Source organism: Empidonax traillii, unplaced genomic scaffold (genome assembly GCF_003031625.1).
Source record: "Empidonax traillii isolate 1590-97213 ecotype Southwest subspecies unplaced genomic scaffold, ASM303162v1 scaffold993:size324958, whole genome shotgun sequence".
Classification (NCBI taxonomy): domain Eukaryota; kingdom Metazoa; phylum Chordata; class Aves; order Passeriformes; family Tyrannidae; genus Empidonax; species Empidonax traillii.
The window spans coordinates 67414-88961 of NW_020956186.1; the positions used below are offsets into that span (position 1 = coordinate 67414).

Below are 21548 nucleotides of genomic sequence, written 5' to 3' on the forward strand. Positions count from 1 at the left end.
TACTGGGCAGAAATCTTTCCCTATGAGGGTGGGGAGGCCCTGGCACAGGTTGCCCAGAGAATGTGTGGCTGTCTCATCCCTGGAAGGTTGGTCAGGGCTTGGAGCAACCTAGGATAGTGGAAGGTGTCCCTGCCCAGGGCAGGGAGTGGAATAAGATGAGCTTTAAGGTCCCTTCCCACAAAAACGATTCTGGGATGATGATGATGATAATGATGATGGCAGGAGGCCAAGAAAAAGGCCGTGAGCAAGGACAGAGAGACCCAAGTGAAAAGTAGGCTGGAGAAAGGCCAGGGCTTGGCCAGGCACTGCCATGCCAGGATGGCTCCGCAGAGCCGTGTGGACACAGACCTACTAGGCACATCAGGAAAGAGCCAGCCCAGCTCCTGCTGAGCAGAGCTATGACTCACAGAGGCACTAGGGACCTTTGGAAGCCTCAGTGAGTGTGCAGCTGAGGGGACAGTGCAGGTGGGGGGAGCCTGGTGCTGTAACAGATGTGGATGTTCCAAAAGCTTTCAACAAAACCCTTGTAAAAGCTGTTTTCTAATAAACCCCTTCTCGAGGTGGCTGGGACACACGAGGAATCCTGTCAGGGCACAGGAGCGAGACAGGGAGGGCAGGGAGGTGCTTCTCCCACGCACCCCAGCACCCACTGCCACATCCCGGAGGATTCCGGAGCCGGCAGGCATTTACAAACCTCCCAGAGATCTCTCCTCCTCCTCCTCCTCCTCCTCCTCCTCATTTTTGTCCTCCTCCTCATCTTCATCTCCCACCATTCCCACCATCACCCAGAGAAGGGTGGAGGGTGGGAGCCAGCCCCCAGCTGCCCCCTCAAGCCCTGCTGGCAGTGGCACATCCGCCACCCACTGTGACATTAGTCCCTGTGGGCTAAGGGGGGACAATCCATTGGGATCTTGGCTCTCTCAGCTGCCTGCTTTTTCATTCCTTCCTCTTTTCCCAAATTCCACTTTCTCATTTAATCTGCCAGGGCCCATGATCCCACTTTTTTTATGTTTCTCAACCTTTTGGAAGAAGTCAGCTCATCCCCAGTGAGCTCCACTGGCTCCCATGGCACTGCCAGGGACTGTCAGCCCAGTGCCTCACCAGAGCCTTTCTGTGCCCCCGGTCACCTCTCGCAGGCCATTTTAGGGGTGGGCACAGCTCTACAGCCATCCCCTGTGACGGTCCCCTGGGTGGTTCCATTACCATGATGTTCCCCAGACAGTCCCATCACCACGCCAGACCTCGCTGGAGCGGCCTGTGCCGAGCACGTGGGTGAGGGAACAGCAACGGGCCCTGTGGGCAGGGAGTGACCCGGGAGGGGACTCCACCACAGTGGGTTAGCAGCTGGTAGGCATCCAAGGACCTCTTGGGAATGGCCATGTTCTACAGCTTCGTTAATGACCTTGGGGTGACTAACGATGACATTACCTCCAAAATGCATCCGGGAGGTAGGGCTGGCACAGGGGGTCCCCAGGCTGGCACAGGGGACCCCCAGCCGTGCTCCACGGGGCTGGCACAAGGAGTCTGGGGGGGCCGTGGGCAGGGGAGGCAGCACAGCGCTGGCTCTGCCGTCGGGGTGGCCAGCGGGTGTTGAGGGACGGGAGCCGTGACCCGCCCTCAGGCGAGGGGCGGGCAGGCCGGGCAGTGACAGCCCTCCGCTCCCCCTCCCGCTCCTGGGCCCCCCCGGTCCCGATCCCCCCACTCTGCCACCCAGTCCCCGTCTCCTCGTTCCCCCTCCCTGGTCTCGGCCCCCCCTCCTCCCAGTCCCGGTCTCCCCATCCCGATCCCCCCATTCCCCCTCCGGTCCCCCAGTGCTTCTGCCGGTCCGTGTCCGGGTGCCGGTGCCCCGTCTCCCCCCGCCGTTGCCGCGCTGCCCGCCCGCCGCGGGGCCGGTCCCGGTGACGCGGGCGGGGCGGGGCGGGGCGGGGCGGGCGGGGGCGGTGGCAGAGCCCAGCAGAGCCCAGCGAAGGCGAAGCCGCGCACGGACGTGGTCGCTGCCATGCAGTTGCTGCCCGGAGCCCCGCGCCGCTGACCGGCCCCGCCGCCGCCGCCGCGATGAACTTCCCGGGCGGCGCCGGGCAGAGCCCCGGGCAGCAGCAGAGCCTGGCAGCGCCGGGCGGGCCGGTGCCCGTGCCCGTGCCCGGGCCCTCGGGGCCACAGCCCGGCGGGCCGCCCCCGCCGCAGTTCGGGCTCTCCAACTCGGCCGCGATCCGCGCCGAGATCGGGCGTTTCGAGTCCGTGCACCCCAATATCTACGCGATCTACGACCTCATCGAGCGCGTGGAGGACCTGGCGCTGCAGAGCCAGATCCGCGAGCACGTCATCTCCATCGAGGGTGAGCACCGGGCACGGGCATCGGGCACAGGGTACCGCACCGAGAGACGGGCAGCGGGCACCGAGCCGGGCACCGAGCCGGGCACCGGGCACCGAACCGGGTACCCCGCACCGAACCGGGCCGGCCGCGCCGCCGCCTTTGTCCCCGCCGCCGCTGCACCTGCGCCCGCTGCCGCCCGCGGGGCCCGGCCCGGCCCTGCCCGTGGGGCCGCGATCGGCATCGGGCCGGGCCGGGCCCTGCAGAGGCAGGGCCGGGGGCGCGGGGGGCCGGGCGCGGCCTCAGCCGGGCCGGGGCCTGCGGGCGCTGCGATCCCGCCGCCGGCAGCGGGGCCGGGCACGGCCCGGGCTGCGGGGTCGCTCCGGGGGCAGCGGGGAGGCCGCGTTCGGTGCCGCCCCGGGCCCGGCCCCGCAGCAATGGTGGTCGCGGCCGGGCCTGCGCAGGGCCGGGGACTCCGCCCGCGGCCTTTGCCAGGAGCGGCGGGCGGGGGCGGGCGGGTGTCCGGCACTCAGGGGGGCTCCGGCCCCGGCATCGGCCGGGAACGGCATCTGCCGGAGCCCGTTAACGTCAGAAATGCAGAAAACTGCAGCCCGGGAACTGGCAGCGAGGGGAGGGACGGAATCGAGCGACTGCAGTGGAGCCGAGGGGCTGCAGTGGAGCCAGGGGACCAGGATGGGCCAGGGACTGAATGGAGGTGGGAGGCCGGGATGGAGTCGGCGGCTGGAATAGGTGAGGGACTGCAGTGGAACCGAGGGGCTGAGATGGAGCTGTGGGGCCGGGATGGAGCTGGAGGCCAGGATGGAGCGGATGGGCGAGGGGTCGCGTTGGAGCCGAGGGGAGGGGAAGATAAGCAGTGCTGTGCCGAGGCCTACAGTGGGCCAGGGAGTTCTTGCAGCCCCTCACACGGAAGGTCCCTCTGCCCTCGGTGAGCCCAAAGCTCCGGGTTCCTGCAGCCGGCGCTACCCCAGGCAAGGAAAACTGCAGGGCCACGGGTGCCACTGGTCTCCATGAGGAGCCCCGGTCTGGCTCGGCGCTCGCCGAGCGCTGCTGTTTCCCTGCCTTGGGTTTTGTTGTCCCTGCTGGGTCTTGGCAGCGCACTCAGCTCTTCTCCTGCTGCCTCACACCGGGGGTGTCACTGCAGGGGCACTGCAAGTGGTTTTGGGATGCCGGCAGGAGCAGTGATGCTGCATGGGGGTGTCAGCCTGGGCACCTCCCAGAGGCCTGCACGCCGCCTCGGTCTTTGGGGGTTTTTGTGGAAAGAATGCAAGGAATAGGGACCTTAGCAAAAGTCTGAAAGGTTGCATAGTCCAGGGAATGTAAATCCCAGAATTTGTTTCATTGGCCTCGCTGTGCAAGGACAAAGGACACGCAGTGGGGTCAGGACAGGGTCAATGTAAAACCCGTCAGAGGAGGGGGCTTTGCCACCTCTGTGGAAGTCTTCAGCCGTGGAAGATTGTTGGATTGATGGAATTTGAGGAGAGGAGGGAAGAGACTTGGGCTGAAGATGGGTGGGAATGCAGGACTGGCACAGGCCACAGTAGTGGCTCAGCCAGTGTATTGGGGTCTTCCCAGTCCCTCTGGGGTTTGAGGTGGGTTGGTCTGGAAGGACCATTCTTTGCTTGTTCCCTTGGGGCTCCTGCAGCTCTCCCTTGTTTGTGCCTCTGATGGTGGCTACGGTGGGAGCCCCGAGGTCCCTGGTGACATGGTCTGATCCCGCGTCTGATTCCCACCCCGTGGGGCAGAGGAACTGCTGGCTGAGACATGGTAGGGCCACACCTGAGGTGCTCCTGGGGTCGCCTCCTTGGGCAGAGCCCTTCTGGGCACTGTGTCCCTGCCTGTTGTCCCCATGTGGAAACATCCAACCACCCACAGTGTCGCACGTGTCCCGTCCTGCGCCCCCGGCCGTGGGAGCGGGTGCTGGGCACGTTGGTGGGAGCCGACTGCGTCTCTTAGCAACTCCTCTGGTGCGTGGATGCTCCTGCTGTTAGGGAAGGTGTGAACACACACACTGGGCTCTGGTGCTCTGCTCAGGCACGCAGGGCTCCCCAAAGCACCCAGAGTGACCCCAAATGAGGGGCAAGGGGTGCCCGGCACCCGGCCATGACGTGGCTTGCCCGGTGTCCACAGGGCCGTGGAATGGGGCTGGAGGCTGCGTGTCCTCGGGGGCTTTGGCTGCTGCAGCCACAGCCCTGTCCTTTCTCCTCTGGGCCTTCTCTGGGGATTTGGAGCAGGAATCCCACAGACTTATTTATTTGGGCTGCGTTTCCAGATTACCTGCCAGACACTGGGGTAAATCCTGATCCTGGTGAAATGTGTGCCGTGATTACACAGTTACCGGAGACCCGTTACCAGGTGTGTTGAGTTAAACGGGGTAATTAATGGCTGGAAGAGCCTTGCTGGAGATGTTATCATTCCCTGGAGCACCTGGGTCTGGAGGAGAATTTCCTTCTAAACTGTGGGTTTGGGGCTTGATACAGAAATGCCTGGAATAGGGTTTTGTTTGTTGATGTTCTGTTGATCAGAGTCAGTGACCGGAACGATGGCTCATGGTCCAAAAATCCGTGACGGAAGTTGCCAGTGAAATCTAAAATGCAGCTTCTGAAAGCTGAGCGCTGGGTCTTGCAGGACTTGCTCGCATCCTCATGCCAGATTCTTTTCCTGCAAGCAATTCCTTCATTTTTGAAACGGAAGAGGCAGGGCAGTTCTGTGCTGCAGTGGGGATGGTGGGACTGAGCTTCCCCCCGCCGTGCCAGGGCCGGGGCTGCCGGTGTCACCAGCAGGGCTGTGACTGTGGGAGTGTCCCTGGGGGCGTGGGGTGTGACTGGGGGTTGTCACTGCCGCAGCAGCAGCCAGTGGTGGAGCTGGAGGCATTGGCACAGCCCGGGGGGTCTGTGGCTGTGAGGTGCTGCCAGGGAGGGAGATGGAGCGGGTGTTCGGGGGCCGCTGCAGCTGGAGCCCTGCCAACCCCCCGGGCTTGGGGGAACAAACCTTTCGTGAGGAGTTTGGAGCCCACAGTGGGACAAGAGCCACTTGCAGCTGCTCACGGGTCAGCCTTGGTGGTGTCGCCATGGGAGGAAAGGGAAAAGGGAAACCTGCTCTGTTTTGGTCTCCTCCTTGAGCTGGAGCTTTGTTTGGAGGTGCTGTGGGGAACTGGGGCTGGAGGAGGCACAGGGCCATGGGACACCGGGGCTCAGGGTGGCGATGGGGACAGAGGGGCCGGTGGGATCAGGGCTGGGGGCGGCAGGTCGGGCCAGTCGCCAGCATCAGCTGCATCGCAGGCGGGACCTGGAGGTTTTCCGTAGTTTCTAACCACCAAATTTGGACAGATTTTCAGGGGGCTTGCAAAAAGCGATTCCCTCATCCCAAGCTGCTTCCCTTGCCAAATCTCAGAGACTGCTGCAAGCTGCTGATCTCCGTCAAAGATTTCATGTCTACATAAAGCAGAATGCTACCAACGTGGGGCTGGTGCAGCCCCTGCTCACAGTAAATGTGACCTCGAACGCTGTGACTCTGGGACAGGCTACAGAGAGAGCCATATTAATAGAGTTTGTAATTAGAACAGTAATTGCACAGTGCTTAATTTCTTTCCTAGAAGTGAACTTTGAGCAGTGACCAGAACGTGGGTTTGAGGAGGGCGAGCGATGCTCCCATGCAGGGTGTTACCTGAGGGACCACAGGAGCAAGCACAGATCCACGGACAGACAGGGGAGAGAGCACCAGGAAGGTGGAATGGGGAAAGAGCATCATGGTGCAGGGCTGAGAAGATGGTTACACAGAGGTCTTCTGGATGCATGAGGTGGTGAAGGCAGGAGGGAGAGGTGGAGGAGAGATGAGGAGAAGTAGGTGAGATTCCTTTAACAGAGCTTTTGCCAGGTGATGGGAGTTGTTTCCTGACATTCCTGGTCATGCACGGGCCTTGCAGCCCACCTAAAGCCCAGCTCCCCTGGAGAGCTTGGAGAGGGCTTGAGCCGTGGTGAGGACTCGGTAGCCAGGGAGCAGGAATCTCTGTAGTTGCAGTTTCACTTGGAGCATGTGCTTTTCCCTTCATTGTCCTTCCATACTCCTCCCACATGCCTCTAAACCCATGTGGGATCCTTTCTGTAGTTGAAGAAGCTGTGTTACTTTAGAAGAGCTTTCCTCTACAATTTCTAGCTGCTGCTGCTCTGGCAGAGGCTGGGGATGAGGGAAGCCCTGGAGAATGTCTGTGATAGCCAGGAGCAGCCTGGCTGTCCCGGAGCTTCACATCTGCTCTGCTGGGCAGGGGGTGTCCCAGCATGCTGGCTCTGCATCGCTCCAGGGCCTGGCTTTGGCTGGGTGTGAGACCAGGATGGGCTTTTGGGTCACTTGCTGTGAACAGTCCATCCCAGGATTTGGGTTTGATCACTTTGCCTCAGGATTTTAGCCTTAAAAATAAGGCCTCTCTGAGGTACAGGCAAAGCCCTGGGCCTGCTGCTTCAGGAGATTTTTCCATCATTGCCCATCCTGCTGTCAGTAAGTGGCGTCACTCTTCCAACTGACATCTCCAACATCCTGGGTATTTTTTGCGTTTCTCTCTGAGGAAGGACTCCTTTGATACGGGATATTTTTATGTTTAAAGCTGGTTGTACCAGTTAATGAGGTCACTTTGCCGTCCTTCTTTCTGATGAGTTAAACTACCTGAACCTCATCATTCTGTTCAGTTCCGGTATGAGTCTTTCAGCTCCATGCTCCATCCTTTCCCAGCATCTTTTGAAACTTGCTCCTGATGTGCTGATTCACAGAGCAAACTCACAGGCAGGAGCTGCCATTGATGCAGGATCCTCTGGAGGAAGAAGAGGAGGGCCCTCCCTGCTGGAGCCCCCCAGTGCCGTGGGCTCGGGGAGCCCCGTGCTGCCAGGCCGCACTCAGGGCTGGCCATGTCCTCGCTCCGCTGAATCAGCCTTGAGTAAATTACACCCTTTGGGAAGGAGAGCGTTCTGCTTAGCCAGCTTTATCCTGCTAATTCCACGACCTCTGCAGAATTGCCCTGTTTATGTGTGCCTGTGAGTTGCCGAGGGTTGGGAACCACAAGGCACGGTGCTGGGGTGCCATGGGGGCAGCTGTGAACTCCAGAGCCATTGGCATCTCTGCTCCGGAGCTGGGCATTCCAGGCATCTGCACAGCTCCAGTAGTGCTGCCCCTCTGTATGCAGGGTGGGGCAGAGTTCCTCTGGCTCTGTGGTCTCCAGATATGCTGAAAATTAAATGCAAAAGTGGTTAAAAAAGCACAAAAGTGGGAGACTGGGCAAATTGTAGACCCACAGGATGGTTGGGATTATAGACTATCTTGTTCCACCCCCTGCCATGGTCAGGCACACCTTCCAGTAGCCCAGGTTGCTCCAAGCTCCATCCAACCTGGCCTTGGACACTTCCAGGGATGGAGCAGCCCCAGCTTCTTTGGGCAGCTTGTGCCAGGGCCTCATCACCCTCACAGAGAGGAACTTCTTCCCAATATCTCATCAACCCTGCCCTCTGGCAGTGGGAAGCCATTCCCTCATGTCTTGTCCTTCTGTCCCTTGTCCCCAGTCCCTCTCCAGCTCTCCTGGAGCCCCTTTAGGCCCTGCAAGGGGCTCTCAGGTCTCCCTGGATCCTTCTCTTCTCCAGGGGAACCCCCCCAGCTGTCCCAGCCTGGCTCCAGAGCAGAGGGGCTCCAGCCCTGGGAGCAGCTCCTATTCTGATCATATGCTCTCTGTGGCTTGGATGGGGGTGCTGCAGCCTTGGGGAAAAGGCTCTCAGGAGAGATTCCCAAGGGCAGTGGGAAATGCTTCTCAAGCTGCCTTACCTGCTGGCAAAGGAAAGCCCTGGGTCCTTCACTGCCATGTGTGAAGGAGTTGTTGGCAGGGCTGGCACTGTGTGGCGTGGGTGGCACAACCAGAAGGATCTTCCTGGGGAGAGTCCTGGAACAGGTACTGGTGTGATGGGAGACCTTGGCTCCCTGGGAGTGATGGGCATAGCCAAAGCATGTCTGGGGTAGCACACCTGGACAAATACATGCCCTGTTTTTAGGGATTTTTAAGTTGTGGCCCAATTCATCTTGAGGCACCTCTGCCAGGTGCAGCTCTCACCTCACCAAGCTTACAGCTGAAGAACCTGGTTTCTGGGAAGAGTCAGAATGGGCCTGGACTGTGCTGATCCGAGCTGTGTGAGAGCTGCCAGCAAAGCTCTGAGTGCTGGATCTCCCTGCCATGGCAGCAGCACAGCCAGTGCCTGGGGAGGAGCTGGGAGCCAGGCCTGTACCCGGGACACGCTCCGGGTGTTTGGCCAGACGTTGGCTGCTGTCCCTGCACTGGCTGTGGGTCGGTGTGATGTCAGTCCCTGGTGACTCTGCCCTTCCTTGTCCAGCATAAACTCCTAATTTCTCAGGAGTTTCACAGTTTGGTTGCACAGAGCCTTTTCCAGTTGAGGGATGTTCCTCATCAACCGGCACTCTGGGCAGTGATGCCCCACTGACCTGGGCCTCTCTTGGGACTGGGTGCTCTTGTGCCCAGGGCAGTGGTGTCCAGCCCTGAAATCTCCTTGTAGCTGGCATGGATGTGAGGGGGACGTGGGCAGTGGTCATGGGGTCTGCAGGAGCAGCCGTGGGCTGAAGGGCTGACACAAAAGCCTGGCTGCTGGAAACTGAGGGGTGTGAGAGCTGTCCTATCCTGTGAGCAGAGCTCTGCACCTTGGTGAGCACCTCAGCAGTGACATGATGCTCTGATTGCATCTGTCCATGGCAGGAGGAGGCCTTTTCTCCTCTGATTCCACCTTCCTGCTTTGGCATCTGATTTTTTTTTTAATCCTCCTCCAGGACTTCCTGCAAGTCATTGCTTCCAACGACTTGTGTTCCTTCCTGCAGTGTCCTGCATGGAAGAGGCACCTGTGGTCTCAGTCCTGCTGCTGCCTGCAGCTTGGGGTAGCACTGGGGGCAGAGAGCCTGCGGGTGCCTATTCAGGTGGATTTCCTGAGGTGTTGTAGTGACAGCAAGGAATCTTCTGGGGCAGGAAGGCTGAAAATCAAGATAATTTTAGCTGCTTCCTAACTGGAAGGAGGTTTGTGTGATTAAGACTTGCTGCGTATCTGCTCACCTCTCCTGCCCCAGTGACTTTCAGACCTGCTGTCCAGTTCCAACCAAACCCTGCCGCTTCTGAATTCCTACAGATCCCAAGGAAATAGATCTCCAGACAGAGCAGAGTGCCCCAGCTCGTGGCACATGGAGGGCAAGGAGTGTTTGCATCTGTTCTGGGTGTCTGGCTGCCGTGGGGCTGCATCCCTTCTCTGGCTGTGAGTCACTGGGGAATTCCTGCTTGGGGTCATGTGTGACATCTGGTTCTGGCCATGTGATCTGTGGTGATGAAATCCACTCCAGCCCGGGGGCTCCCTCATTCCCAGCTGCTGTGTCCGAAATCCTGGCTGAGTTCTGCTGCTGCTGCAGAGTCCCCGGCTGGGAGCTGCTGGATCCAGGTTGGCACCACGGCCAGCCCGTGGTGGCCACTGTGGGCTGTCATCAGCCAGCGTGGGCTGTCTGTCCCATGCTCGCTCCCACAGCAGGCTCGGTGCACACTGGCTCCTGCTCTTGGGTTTGGGCTGGTGTTGGGTATTTACCCCAGCAGTGACTCCTGTGGTAGGGAAAAGGGAGTTGGCCTTCAGAGGGGCGTTTTGGACACGGGCCTGAAGTGACAGGACAAGGGGGAATGGCTTCCCACTGCCAAAGGTGGGAGACTGGGGAGAAATTCCTCCCTGTGAGGGTGGTGAGGCCCTACCCAGAGAAGCTGTGGCTGCCCCATCCCTGCAAGTGTCCGAGGCCAGGTTGGACGGGGCTCGGAGCAATCTGGGCTAGTGTGAGGTGTCTCTGCCCATGGCTGTGGTGGGGCTGGGGGAGCACACACACCCGTGCAGGGAGCTGTGGTGGGGCTGGGGGAGCACACACACCCATGCAGGGAGCACACACACCCATGCAGGGAGCACACACACCCATGCAGGGTGCTGTGGTGGGGCTGGGGGAGCACACACACACATGCAGGGTGCTGTGGTGGGGCTGGGGGAGCACACACCCCCATGCAGGGAGCACACACACCCATGCAGGGAGCACACACATCCATGCAGGGAGCACACACCCCCATGCAGGGTGCTGTGGTGGGGCTGGGGGAGCACACATGTCCACGCACAGTGCCATGCTGGTGGGGGGTGCCCGAGGCCTGTGCTGTCCCTGGCAGGGGTGGGGGCTGGCAGTGCTGGCAGTGCTGGCACTGCTGTGGCTCTTAGGCTGGGGAGTGATTCGGTGGGAGGTGCTGCTCCTGTTCCTGGTTTTTCATGGCAGTCACCCCTTGGAGCCTCACCTGGCAGGGTCCCTCCTGCAGAAGGTGCTGTGGGAGCACAGGGCAGGGCCAGCCCTGCCATGGGGGCTCAGAGTTGGTTTAAAGGTGAGAGGCAGGTGCTGATGAACACGTGGGGAGCACAGAGATCGTGGGACAGTGGGGGGCTGCGTCAGGACATGGACCTCCCGGGGCAGCCACCTCCCCTGGGGTGGCTTGGGTGTTCCTGGTGGGCACAGAGCTTGGGAGAGCTTCAAAGAGCTCTTTAGAAGAGGAGAATAAAGTGAGTTCAGGTTTAAAGAGAGCTTTTTCAGTATGAAGCACAAACAGGAGGAAGCAGGGAGGTGTTTGCTGGAATTCAGCAGCTGGGAATGGAGCTTCTGCCAGGTTTGGGAGGGAGACAGCAGAGGAAGGATGGTTGTTATGGAATGAGGCGTTTGGGAGGGGGAAGACACGCAGCTCATGGTTGACGTGACAGAAGAGGAGGGCCTGGAGTGGGATTCAGAGGGAGTGCTGGCCTGCTGAAGAGAGAGATTGGGAAGTAATTCCAGCTGCAGCAGCGTTCTGGCTGAATAGGGATGAGGCAGGATTATATGGTTTATAGGCAGTTTGGGGGGAAAGGGGCAGTAATGGTGAGTGCAGAGTGGACTCTGGGAGCCTTTGGCTGCATGGCCAGAGGACGAGGCAGGTTCCAGGGACTGGAGCTTGTAGAGCTCTGCAGGGGTTTAAGGACAGCCAGGATGAGGAGGAGAGGGAGAGGAAGACCCATGAGCTCTGTTACTGTCTGAATCGTGTCCTCAAGTCCCAGACAGGATCTGAGTGACGTCCCAAGGCCCTGAGCAGCGAGAGCTTGAGGGGAAAGGGGACAAAGCTGGGATTAGCAGCAGCTCTCTTTAATCATGTGGAGCTTGGGCTTGTGGGTGCACACTTGAAATACTGGAGGGGAAAAAAAGCTGAGACTTCATTTTGGACAGGAGACAGTCCAGGAATAGAAAGGCAGAACTATGAATCATCACCCAGAGCTGAGGGATGGTGTTAAATTAAAGCATGAGGCTGGCTGGAGGAAGCGTGGAGGGAGAAGGGAAGGTGCTATGGGCAGAGCCATGTGAGACATCCGAAAAACAGCAACACTGGAGGCGGAGAGTGAAGATGGTCTGTCTGAGGCTGGTGCAAAAAGCTGTAGAGAACCAGGAGGAGAGCAAAGAGGATAAAAGAATTGATGGGATCAACGAGGGCAAGGCTTTGGGACCAGTTTGGTTCCTGAGGGAGGAGCTGGCAGGGTCCAGAAGAGCCCAGAATCTGCAGGTGAGGCAGGAGCAACCTTGTGCAGTCCACTGGTGGGATGGGAAAGGGCAGTGGGAGATTGTAGGGTTGGGATGTCTCTCCTTCTGGGAAATGAGGGACCAGCTTTTAAAGGCCTGTCAGTGACATCTTACACTTTCCCAGGAGACTGCAGAGAGTTTGGAGAGAGATGAATTTGGTGGGTGGACTATTGGGTTGGTGAGGAATTGCCTGGACACGTCTGAAGCGTTATGGTCAGTGGCCAAGTGGAAACCAGTAAAGAGTGCTGTCCTGCTTGGGTTCATACTGAGACCAGTGCTTTGTAATATCTTAGTTAATGACATAGACAGTGGCACTGAGTGCCCCCTCTGCGTGTTTGCAGGTGACAGCAAGCTGAGGGGTGCAGGTGACAGGCTGGAGGGCAGGGATGGCATCCAGAGGGACCCTGACAGGCTGGAGGAGGGGGCCCGTGGGACCCTCATGAAGTGCAGCAAGGCCAAGTGCAAGGTCCTGCACCTGGTTTGGGGTAATCACCTGTCCCAGGACAGACTGGGACACCTTCCACTATCCCAGGTTGCTGCAAGCCCCATCCGGTCTGGCCTTGGACACTTCCAGGGATCCGGGGGCAGCCACAGCTTCTCTGCCCAACCTGTGCCAGGGCCTGCCCATCCTCACAGGGAAGAATGTCATCCTAATATCTAACTGAAATCTCCCCTTTCAGTTTAAACCATCATCCTTTGCTTGTCCCCATCTGACCAAGTAAAACACCTGACATTGCTGACATTTTTACTGGAAGCTCCATTGTATTCTTTGGCTTCTGCCTCTGCTAGCCCTCTCTTTGCTCTTTGTGGTAGAGACTTGGACAAAAAGGCTTAACCCCCCCCCCCCCCCCCCCCCCCCCCCCCCCCCCCCCCCCCCCCCCCCCCCCCCCCCCCCAGTGCTCAGTGGCTCCTCTGTCCCCTGTGGAACAGGCTGAGCATTCCCGTGCTCTTTGTTGGTCCCTGGGGCACCCTGGAATTGCCTCTGGGCTTTGCAGGTTGTCACTGGTCACCTCTCACTCCTTGTGTAGCTGCTCTGGGCTCAGGCTTGGCTGCCACTCCTTTGTCTTTATCCTTATTAATCTGACCTCAATTCCAGTTTCCCTGTGTGTGCCTTCCCATGCCAAGCCCAGTACAGAGCTCGGGTGAGCCACGTTGGTTTCCTACACTGATTACCTCTGCACCTGGGTGATTTCGGTGTGTGCCACCAGCACTGCTGCTTAGGGCACAACAGCTTTCTGTAATCTCCTTTTGTTTTCTTTTCTTCTGTTTTCCTTTTGGATTTACCTCCAATAGGAACTTGCCTATGGAGTTCGATAATCATAGAGTCATGGAATGGTTTGGGTTGGAAGGGACTTTAAAGCCCATGCAGTCCCAAGCCCTGCCATGAGCAGGGACACCTTCCACTAGCCCAGGTTGCTCCAAACCCCACCCAGCCTGGCCTTGAGCACTTGCAGGGATGGGGAGTCCACAGCCCCTCTGGGCAGTGCCTGCCTTGGTGGAGTCTCTGCAGTTTGCTGTCCTTCCTCCTACGAACTTGTGGTCACTCTTCCTACTCTTCCCTCTCCTGACAGCTTCTCTCAGAGGATTAGCTGAAGGATGCTTTGGTAGACTGTGAGATGTGAAAATTGAGTTGGAGACAGCCTGAGAGAAAATTGAGGACAAAATGGCACATGGCCTGGTGCAAATGAGAAATGGGCTCGGGGGGAGGTACCCAACCCCTTCTCAGGGCTGGAGTGGGTTTCTGGGGAGGGGATTACACAAGGCAATGTGGTGTTCTGTGGTGGGGGGCACGAGTGGGCTGTGGTGGTGAGAAGCAAGGGAGGGAGACCAAAATATCCTCTTGGAGGAGAAAATTCATAAGCATATTGAGCTCAGTCAGCTGGTTTTCGGGGCCTGTGTGGACCTGAAGGGCCTGTGTGGAGTGTGTGGTGTTTGGATTTAAACACAGACTTCTATATTGGAGTGCCTGTTCCATTACTGGCTGTGTATCGTGAACCAATAAATGCTGTCATCACCCCCTGTTCAGCTTAACAGATTGTTTGGCTGAAGCATTTCCCAGACAAATGTGTAGTTCAGCCTGAAAACCATCAGAAGTTGGAGAAGGGCTGACCCTTCCTGGTGAAGGGACATTGGCAGGTCTCAGTGCAACATCCTGCTCCCATGAGGTCAGCATTGCCATCCAGGCAGGTTGGGAAGGGCTTTATCTGTCTGGAAGGGTCTTGGATCCCCCGTTCCTGGAGGTCTTCACACCTTTCCTGGGCAACACATTGAATGGAGCCCAACCACTTCTTCTTCAGTCAGTTGTTCCAGTCGTTAATTCATTCCTTCAGCTGCTGATAGTTCCCATTTAATTCCCAATTTGCATTTATCTGGTTTAAAGTTCCATTTTCTCCTTTGTTTCTTTAGATTGGTGTAAATAAAACTTTGTTACCTGACCGTTATTCCCTGGGAAGTTTAGTGTCACTTTATCATAACTTATCTCTCAGTGTTTTTTGGGGGGTGGAAGTTGATCACATAATGCTCATTAAAAGTCTCTTTGTGAGTTCATTTCCTGTGGTCTTCAAAGAATTTTTATGGCTCTTCCTTACCCAGTGCCCTTAAAATGAAAAACATCAGACTGTAGGCAGCGTGCTCCCACTTGACCCAGCCACAGTCCTATGGACTGTAAATCCAGCTCCTTTCTCCTGAGTGCTCTTTTTCATGGAATCCCAGAGTGGTTTGGGCTGGGAGGGACCTCAAAGATCATCTTGTTCCACTCCCATGGTGTGTTTGCGTTAGAGCTCTGTTGTCTGGCGTATCCACCTGCCCCCTCCTGATGGTGGTGAATCCACACCAACGGTTCCTGGTCGTGCCCTTGTTGGAAATGCGTTGGAAATGGCCCCAGGAGGATGTAGGCTGTAGTTGGGAGCTGGGGTATCTGACTGTCCTGGTGTTGCCAGCGTTTGCTGCTTTGCCTGTCTCAGACCTGGCTTAGCAAGAGTATTTTCCCAGTTGCTTCCCGACATCACTGGGATGGCTCCAGGGGTGACTGAAATCCTCTTACCTGCTGGCCTGGATCTCTGGCTGTTCTGAGCCTGGTCCTGTAGCCAGTTTTTACTGTGTTTACTGTTACTGGCTTTGCAAAGTGTTGATTGGCAGAGGGAATGTCGTATGGGAATGAGCCATGTGGCCATGGAAACATGAACAGAGATGTCTGTCATGGAACCACAGAGTGGTTTGGGCTGCAGGGACCTTCAAGGTCATCCATCCAACCCTATGTCAGCAACATCTGAACCACCTGGAGGAGTGGGATCAGCTGTTGTTTAAAACATCCAGTTCCATTGACTCCCACCCCTTCCCAGGGACTGGTGTCAGCAAGGGCTGCCTGAGGGTCGGGGGGATACAAGGTTCCAGACGTTCCTGAAGATCTCCATTATTTCAGTATTTATTAAAAATTAGCATGAGCAGGAGTGTGAGCCCTCCTCTCCTTGAGCTCTTCCTCACTCTTCCTCACTCTTCCTCACTCTTCCTCACACCATTGCATTCAGGTCCGTGCCTTTAAATTAAATTTACATTGTTTTAATGACAGTTTTAAGATTGTTTTTGCTGATGGCTTTGCCATTCTGCATTGGTGTGTGTTTGCTTTTCCCGGTGCCGTGGTGTGAGGCCCGGCAGAGCCCTGGGCCCAGGAGGGAGCCGTGCCCCCTGTGCGGGTCAGTGCTCCTCACAGCTGCTTCCTGCTGCTCTCAGCATTGTTACAGACTCATTTTCCTGAAGGCTTCAGCTTCCTACACCATTTTTGATACTTCCTGCATTCAAGATCGCATTGACATCTGTTTCCTCCTCTTTCTTCCCACTTCTTACCCTTTTTTGGGCAGTTTGGATGTCGCTCGCCTCCGAGCTGGTTCAGGGCTTCTAGCAGAATTGTTGTCTTGGTGTTTTTATGGAGTGTTAGGATTTGGGCTGTCTGATAAATTATGGTGGAAATGTGAAAAACCAAACCACAACAAAAGCCCCAAACCCCATTTTAGAATCATAGAATGGTTTGAGTTGGAAGGGACCTTAAATCCCATCTGATTCTACCCCCTGCCATGGGCAGGGACACCTTCCACTACCCCAGGTTGCTCCAAGTCTTGTCCAACCTGGCCTTGGACACTTCCAGGGATGGGGTAGTCACAGCTTCACTGGGAAAACCCAGCTTGTCCCTGCTTTCTTCCCCGGGTGCCAGGTCCTGCTGCTGCTCTCCTGTTGTCCCTGGCTCTCCCTGGGCCCTCCGGGCTCTCGGAGCACTGGCCCAGCCTCACGTCCCCTCCTCTCCTTGAGCTAATTCTGCTGGTCCCAGAGCGTGTCGGCGCTGCCTGATTTAGGTGTCACACTAAAATAAGTGCAGTCAGTGAGAATTTGGGTTACTTTATTGCTGAAGTAGGTGCTGGGCGGCTTCCTCCAGGTGAGGAGGCCGCAGTGGTCAGAGGGACCGGGCAGGTCAAGTCCCCTTGATCCCCCCACAGCAAGGGGCACATCCCTGTCCCCTGGCACTGCTAGCTGCCTGCACCTGGGAACATGCTTTGCACAACAGGAAACAGACTCCAGTTGCTCCAGGGGAGGTTTAGGTTGGGTGTTGGGAAAATTTCTTCCTGGAAAGGGCTGTCCAGGGCAGTGGTGGAGTCCCCATCCCTGGAGGGATTTAAAAGCTGTGTGGATGTGGCACTTGGGGACATGGCATCACAGCGGGTGACCTTGGCAGTACTGGGGGAGCAGTTGGACTCGATTGTCTCAGAGGGCTTTTCCAACCTTAATGATTCTGCGATTCCTTGATTCCACGGCAGGCCATGCTCCTGGCACAGCCTGGCCATCGGGTTTGCCCGGTGCTCCTGGCAGGGTGCGTTGGGGCTGAGGACAGGGGGATGTGTGGGGCACAGGGTGAGCTCAGGACTGGCCCTGGAGCCAGGGGCGGGTGGCAGATGTGGTTAGGCTGAGGGCTCACCCGGTCTGCCACGGCGAGGGATCCGCAGCAGGGTCACCGGTGTGTCTGGGGACAGGCACAGTGCCCTGTTCAGCGTGTCTGGAGCACCCTGGCAGCCTGGAGACCCTGCCCCTGCCTGGTCAGTGCTGTGCCCGGCGCCAGGGCCCCAGGGAGCCGCTGGCAGCAGCACAGGAGCAAACCCGCAGCTGGAGCCGCTGCGGCTGCATGTGCCGGCCACATCGCATCGTCAGCCCCGCAGCGCCTGTCCGAGGTGACTCATCGGCCACGCTGTGACTCAACCACAGACTCCCCCGAGCTGCTGGCTCCTCGCCTGAGTCACTGCGCTGCGCTGCCCCCAGCCAAGGGCTGTCAGCCCCACCCTGCTGAGGGATGTCAGCCCCCCTGTCTGCCAGGGGTGTCAGCCCCTCACCTCCCTGGACGAGCAGGCTGCAGGCAGGATTGGGAGGGCTGGAGGAGGAGCCCAGCCCTCCCCCAGCTGCTGGAGCTGTGGGACCCAGTGTGGGCGTGGGATGAGTCCTGGATCGGTGTGGGATCTTGCTGGGTGTCCTGGCAGTGTCCTGACAGCGTGTCCCCTCCGCAGGAACGTCCCAGTCCCACGTGTGGTGTGGCAGGGCTGCCTGTGTGACACGAGGAGCTTGGGGGGGTGAGTGCAGGGCTCAGGGTGCTCAGGGGCTCCTTGTGCAGAGCAGCAGGATGGGCCCGAGGTCACAGCGGTGCTTCCCTGCCGGTACCTGTCTGTGCAGGCAGGCTGGGTGGGCAGCTGTGCAGCTGTGCCCTGGGGAGTTCTCTTCAGAGACTGGAGGAGAGTCTGGCCTGGAGCACACCCGTCTTTCATGGGAGATCAGCTGTAGATGTAGTTTCAGCCCTGGAGCTTTGCCAGCTCAAGGGTGGGGATGGCTCCATGTGAGCTCCCGCTGGAGCAGGTGCTTTCCCTGTCCCACAGCCTCTGGCATAGAAGATGATTTCTCTCCAGCTTCCCCAGGTCTGAGCTCTCAGAGCAGGACTGGGATTTCTGTGGATGGAAGGTTGCTCTCCTCGAGGCTGGATATAGGTGTCCTGACCCCCAGGAAGGGCTTTAGGAATGTGGCTGTAATGGTGGCAGGGGCGTGGCTCGTGCACAGATGTCCAGGCATGGGCAAGGCAGCGGAATGCACACGCCATGGAAAATTTCTCTCCATCAGCATGTTGCCTCTTGGTCCGTGTGGTGATACACAGAGCTTGGCTGAGCAATTTCAATCCTTGGATTGGGTGTAAAGGCCAGGAGAGGCTCCTTGTGCTGGTCCTGTCAACTCAAAGTCCTGCTGACCACAGTAGGGCCAAGGCGTGGAGCACCCAGGGGGGTTTTGGGGCAGCAACCCCTCAAAGTGGTTCCCTGGCTGAGAAGGCAGAGGGGCAGCTCTTCTCCTCTCTTCTGGGAGGTGGGTTCGTGTAACCTGAGGGCTTCCTGGGCACAGGAGCTCCCCTGACCTCCCTCGACATCCTTGGTGATGCTCCCATGATTGCAGCTTTCATGTGGTGTTCTGCAGACCCAAGATACGTGTCTTGGGAGGCTTGTGATGCTGCCGAGTCCTCCCCAGCTTTGCTTTCGGGAAAGGCTCGTGGCTGCACGGTGCAGTGACGACAGTGGGGGTGGGACAGGGTACCCTGTGCCAGCAATGGTAACTGTCAGCTCTGCGCTGTCCTCAGCCTGACCAGAACCTCTGTGGTGCTTCGCTGTGTCAGGGGAAGGGGAGGCACAGGCTGGTCCTTCCCGTAGTGCCTGGAGCCATCCCATTACTCTCTGAGTTACTCAGGAGCACACAAAGCCTCTTCCTGCTGCTGAGGCACCGGGCAAGCCTTGGTCAGCAGGATCGCCGCACGTCCTCCAGGATCAGTGCAGATGGACAAGCTGGCACTGGATGGAGCCACCATCAGCCAGGAGCTTCTGTCTCTGGACATGCTGACGTGGGAGAGACTGGAAGGCCAGCTGGCTGCTGAGGGAAGCAGGAGCAAACACCTGAGTGTGGCTGGGAGCAGGGCGGTGGTGTGGGGAAGCGCTGTGTCCTCTCCTGGCACTGGGGACGGCAGTGTGATGGGTTTAACAGTTAAATTCCCGAGGTTGCTAATTGTCATTACATCGAAGTCTCTAATTCTGCTGTTTCCATGGAAATAGAACGATCTTGTGATTAAGATGTGAGGCTGAGGTGGCAGCGCTCTGGTCCTTCGGAGCTGCAGGGCCTTGTTCACTCCCACGATCATGTCTGTCTGTGAGGGGAGATGTACACCTACCCTTGCCCAGGAATCCTGGTACCTGCCCTCAGAAAGGTGTCCAGAACCCCCTGTCTCGCCCTGAGGATTCTGGCAGAACTTACTCAGGTGCCTTAAGGGACAGCACTGGTTGTGCCATGTCACCTAAGCGGGCTGTTGCCAACAGGAGATATGGAATCCAGAAGTTGGGGGAGTTGGCAAACACAGTGTCAGGTGGCTTGGATGGAGGTGATGCCACCCGAGTCAGCTCCCCCGGGCTCCTCGTCATCAATCTCAGGTTGAAGTAGGAGTGAGAAGTAGGTTGGGTGACTTGGGCACTAAAAGTGCTGATTTCTCTCCGTGCTGTGGGAGGGCCGAGGGTGCTGGATCAGATGCAGAGCTGTTAAACCACAGATGGTTGGAGTTCAGCTCGAGAGAAGGAGGAGGAAGAGTTGCAAGGGGACCCACTTTAATTCTGGCAGCCTCCTGCGCAGGGTGGTGGTGCCGAGGGGCCACAGGGCTGGTGGGGCTCAGCAGAGCCTCTTCCTGCAGAGTTGCCTGGGGAAACCGGCCTCTGCAGAGCTGAACCATTCTGGGGAGGCTAGGGCAGCAGGGACCTGCAGCCCATCTCTCCCAGGTGTCCCAGCTGCCTTACCTGGCTGAGTGGCCTTGGCTTTTCTCCTGCTTCCCTGTCTCAGGTAATGCCTTGGGCTGACATGGAGGATACTGCAGCTTGTGTGGTCATAGAACCCAGAATGATTTGGTTTGGAAGGGCCCTTAAAGCTCATCACGTTCACCCCTTGCCATGGGCAAGAACACCTTCCACTAGACCAGGTTGCTCCAAGGCCCCATCCAATCTGGCCTTCAACACTTTCCAGGGATGAGGCAGCCACAGCTTCTCTGGGCAGCCTGTGCCAGGGCCTGCCCACCCTCACAGCCAAGAATTTCTTCCTGATATCTCATCAACCCTGTGGTCTGGCAGTGGAAGCCATTCTCCCTTGTCCTGTCCCTCCGTGCCTTGTCCCCAGTCCCTCTCCAGCTCTCCTGGAGCCCCTTTAGGCCCTGCCAGGGGCTCTCAGGTCTCCCTGGATCCTTCTCTTCTCCAGGGGAACCCCCCCAGCTGTCCCAGCCTGGCTCCAGAGCAGAGGGGCTCCAGCCTTTGGAGCATCAACTTGGTGGTCTCCAGGGGATGGAGGTAGGTCCAGTCCCACAAAAAATAAATATCTGAGTCCTCTGGTCTATTTGCTACCTTGGGAGAGCTGTGCTGCCCTGGTGGGTTCAGTCAAAGCACCTTGCTCATTGTGGGGTACATGTTGTGGTGGAAGGTCAGCAGGGAGGAGGATTCCATCCCCTCCTGGGTCCTGCTCCTGTGGCTTTGGGCACCAAGACATCACACAGATGTAGGGAGTGTTAACAGGTGTGTGTGCTCTCGGGGTGAATCCTTGTTCCCCTGTTATTTTTCTGTATTTCTGCCTTTCCTGGCTTTCCTGTCAGGGAAAGGGATCATGTCTAGCGCAGTGGAAGGTGCATTTGAGTTTGGTGCATTCAGACTGTGCAGCACCCCAGTTCAGAGGCTGCAGACTGGTGGTGACCATGGGGCAGAGTCCACAGCTTCATGGATTCAGCTGGGAAGGGCTTGTTTCTAGCAGAGGGATCTTGCTGTGGAAATGATGGGGCTGGAGATGCAGGAAACACTTGCTGGGGCCCAAGCAAAGCCCACTGTGGCTTGCCAGATCAAAGTCTGGAGCGCTGGGCTCCAGCCCAGAGCTGGGAGGTCGATCAGCTTTCAATCACTCACTCAAAGCTGGAAAAATGTACAGTTTTGGCGAAGCTGCCGCGTTTCTCCCTAACCTCCTTTTTGGAAATATCTGAATTGCTTTTGCTGGAACTTCTATAAATACCAGCCCGGTGCAGCGGGTGTGCATGGAAAATGTCAGTGGGAATGTGGGTTTGGCAGGGTTTGGCAGCCCGGGCTGCCGCGGGGACGGTGTGACAGCCCAACCACGGCGCTGCCGCGGCTCGGTGTGCGCACACGCGGGACGTGGGGACGGGGGGCGAGGGGAGCCCCCTCCTCTGCCACTGCTGAGGGGCTCCAGGGGCTGCTCTGCCCCCAGCCTGGCCTCTGCTGCTGCCCCGCTGCCCCTGGGGCTGGGCTGTGCCCTTCCTGCTCCCGGCACAGAACCATTCCCAAGCCCAAAGCCGCATCTTGTGTTTCCGTAGCCTTGCACGGAGCTTTTGTCCTTGAATTTGAGCAATCATCCTCTGAGTGCTGCCACAGCCCCAGTGAGGCGTTTCACAGCGATGCTTTATGTGAAGAAACCTCCTTCTGCTTTGGACCTGCCTAATTGGATGTGATGTCCCCAAGTTTCTGCTTCGGAAGGAACAGTGAACAAA

At 58.0% G+C, this 21548-nt stretch overlaps 2 protein-coding genes across 2 annotated transcripts in view; both read left to right on the forward strand.

Annotated features, from left to right (window-relative positions):
- The window catches only part of SLC4A2 (solute carrier family 4 member 2), a 31904-nt gene extending 26707 nt beyond the window's left edge, over positions 1 to 5197 (forward strand). The window contains exon 23 of the mRNA XM_027903802.1: positions 5177 to 5197. The gene's annotated coding sequence lies outside the window, so the exon portion shown is untranslated. The remainder of the gene's footprint in view (positions 1 to 5176) is intronic.
- Positions 1921 to 21548, forward strand: part of AGAP3 (ArfGAP with GTPase domain, ankyrin repeat and PH domain 3) — a 101962-nt gene continuing 82334 nt past the window's right edge. The window contains exon 1 of the mRNA XM_027903812.1: positions 1921 to 2335. Coding sequence (XP_027759613.1) covers positions 2056 to 2335 — 280 coding nt within the window. The 5' untranslated portion in view covers positions 1921 to 2055. The remainder of the gene's footprint in view (positions 2336 to 21548) is intronic.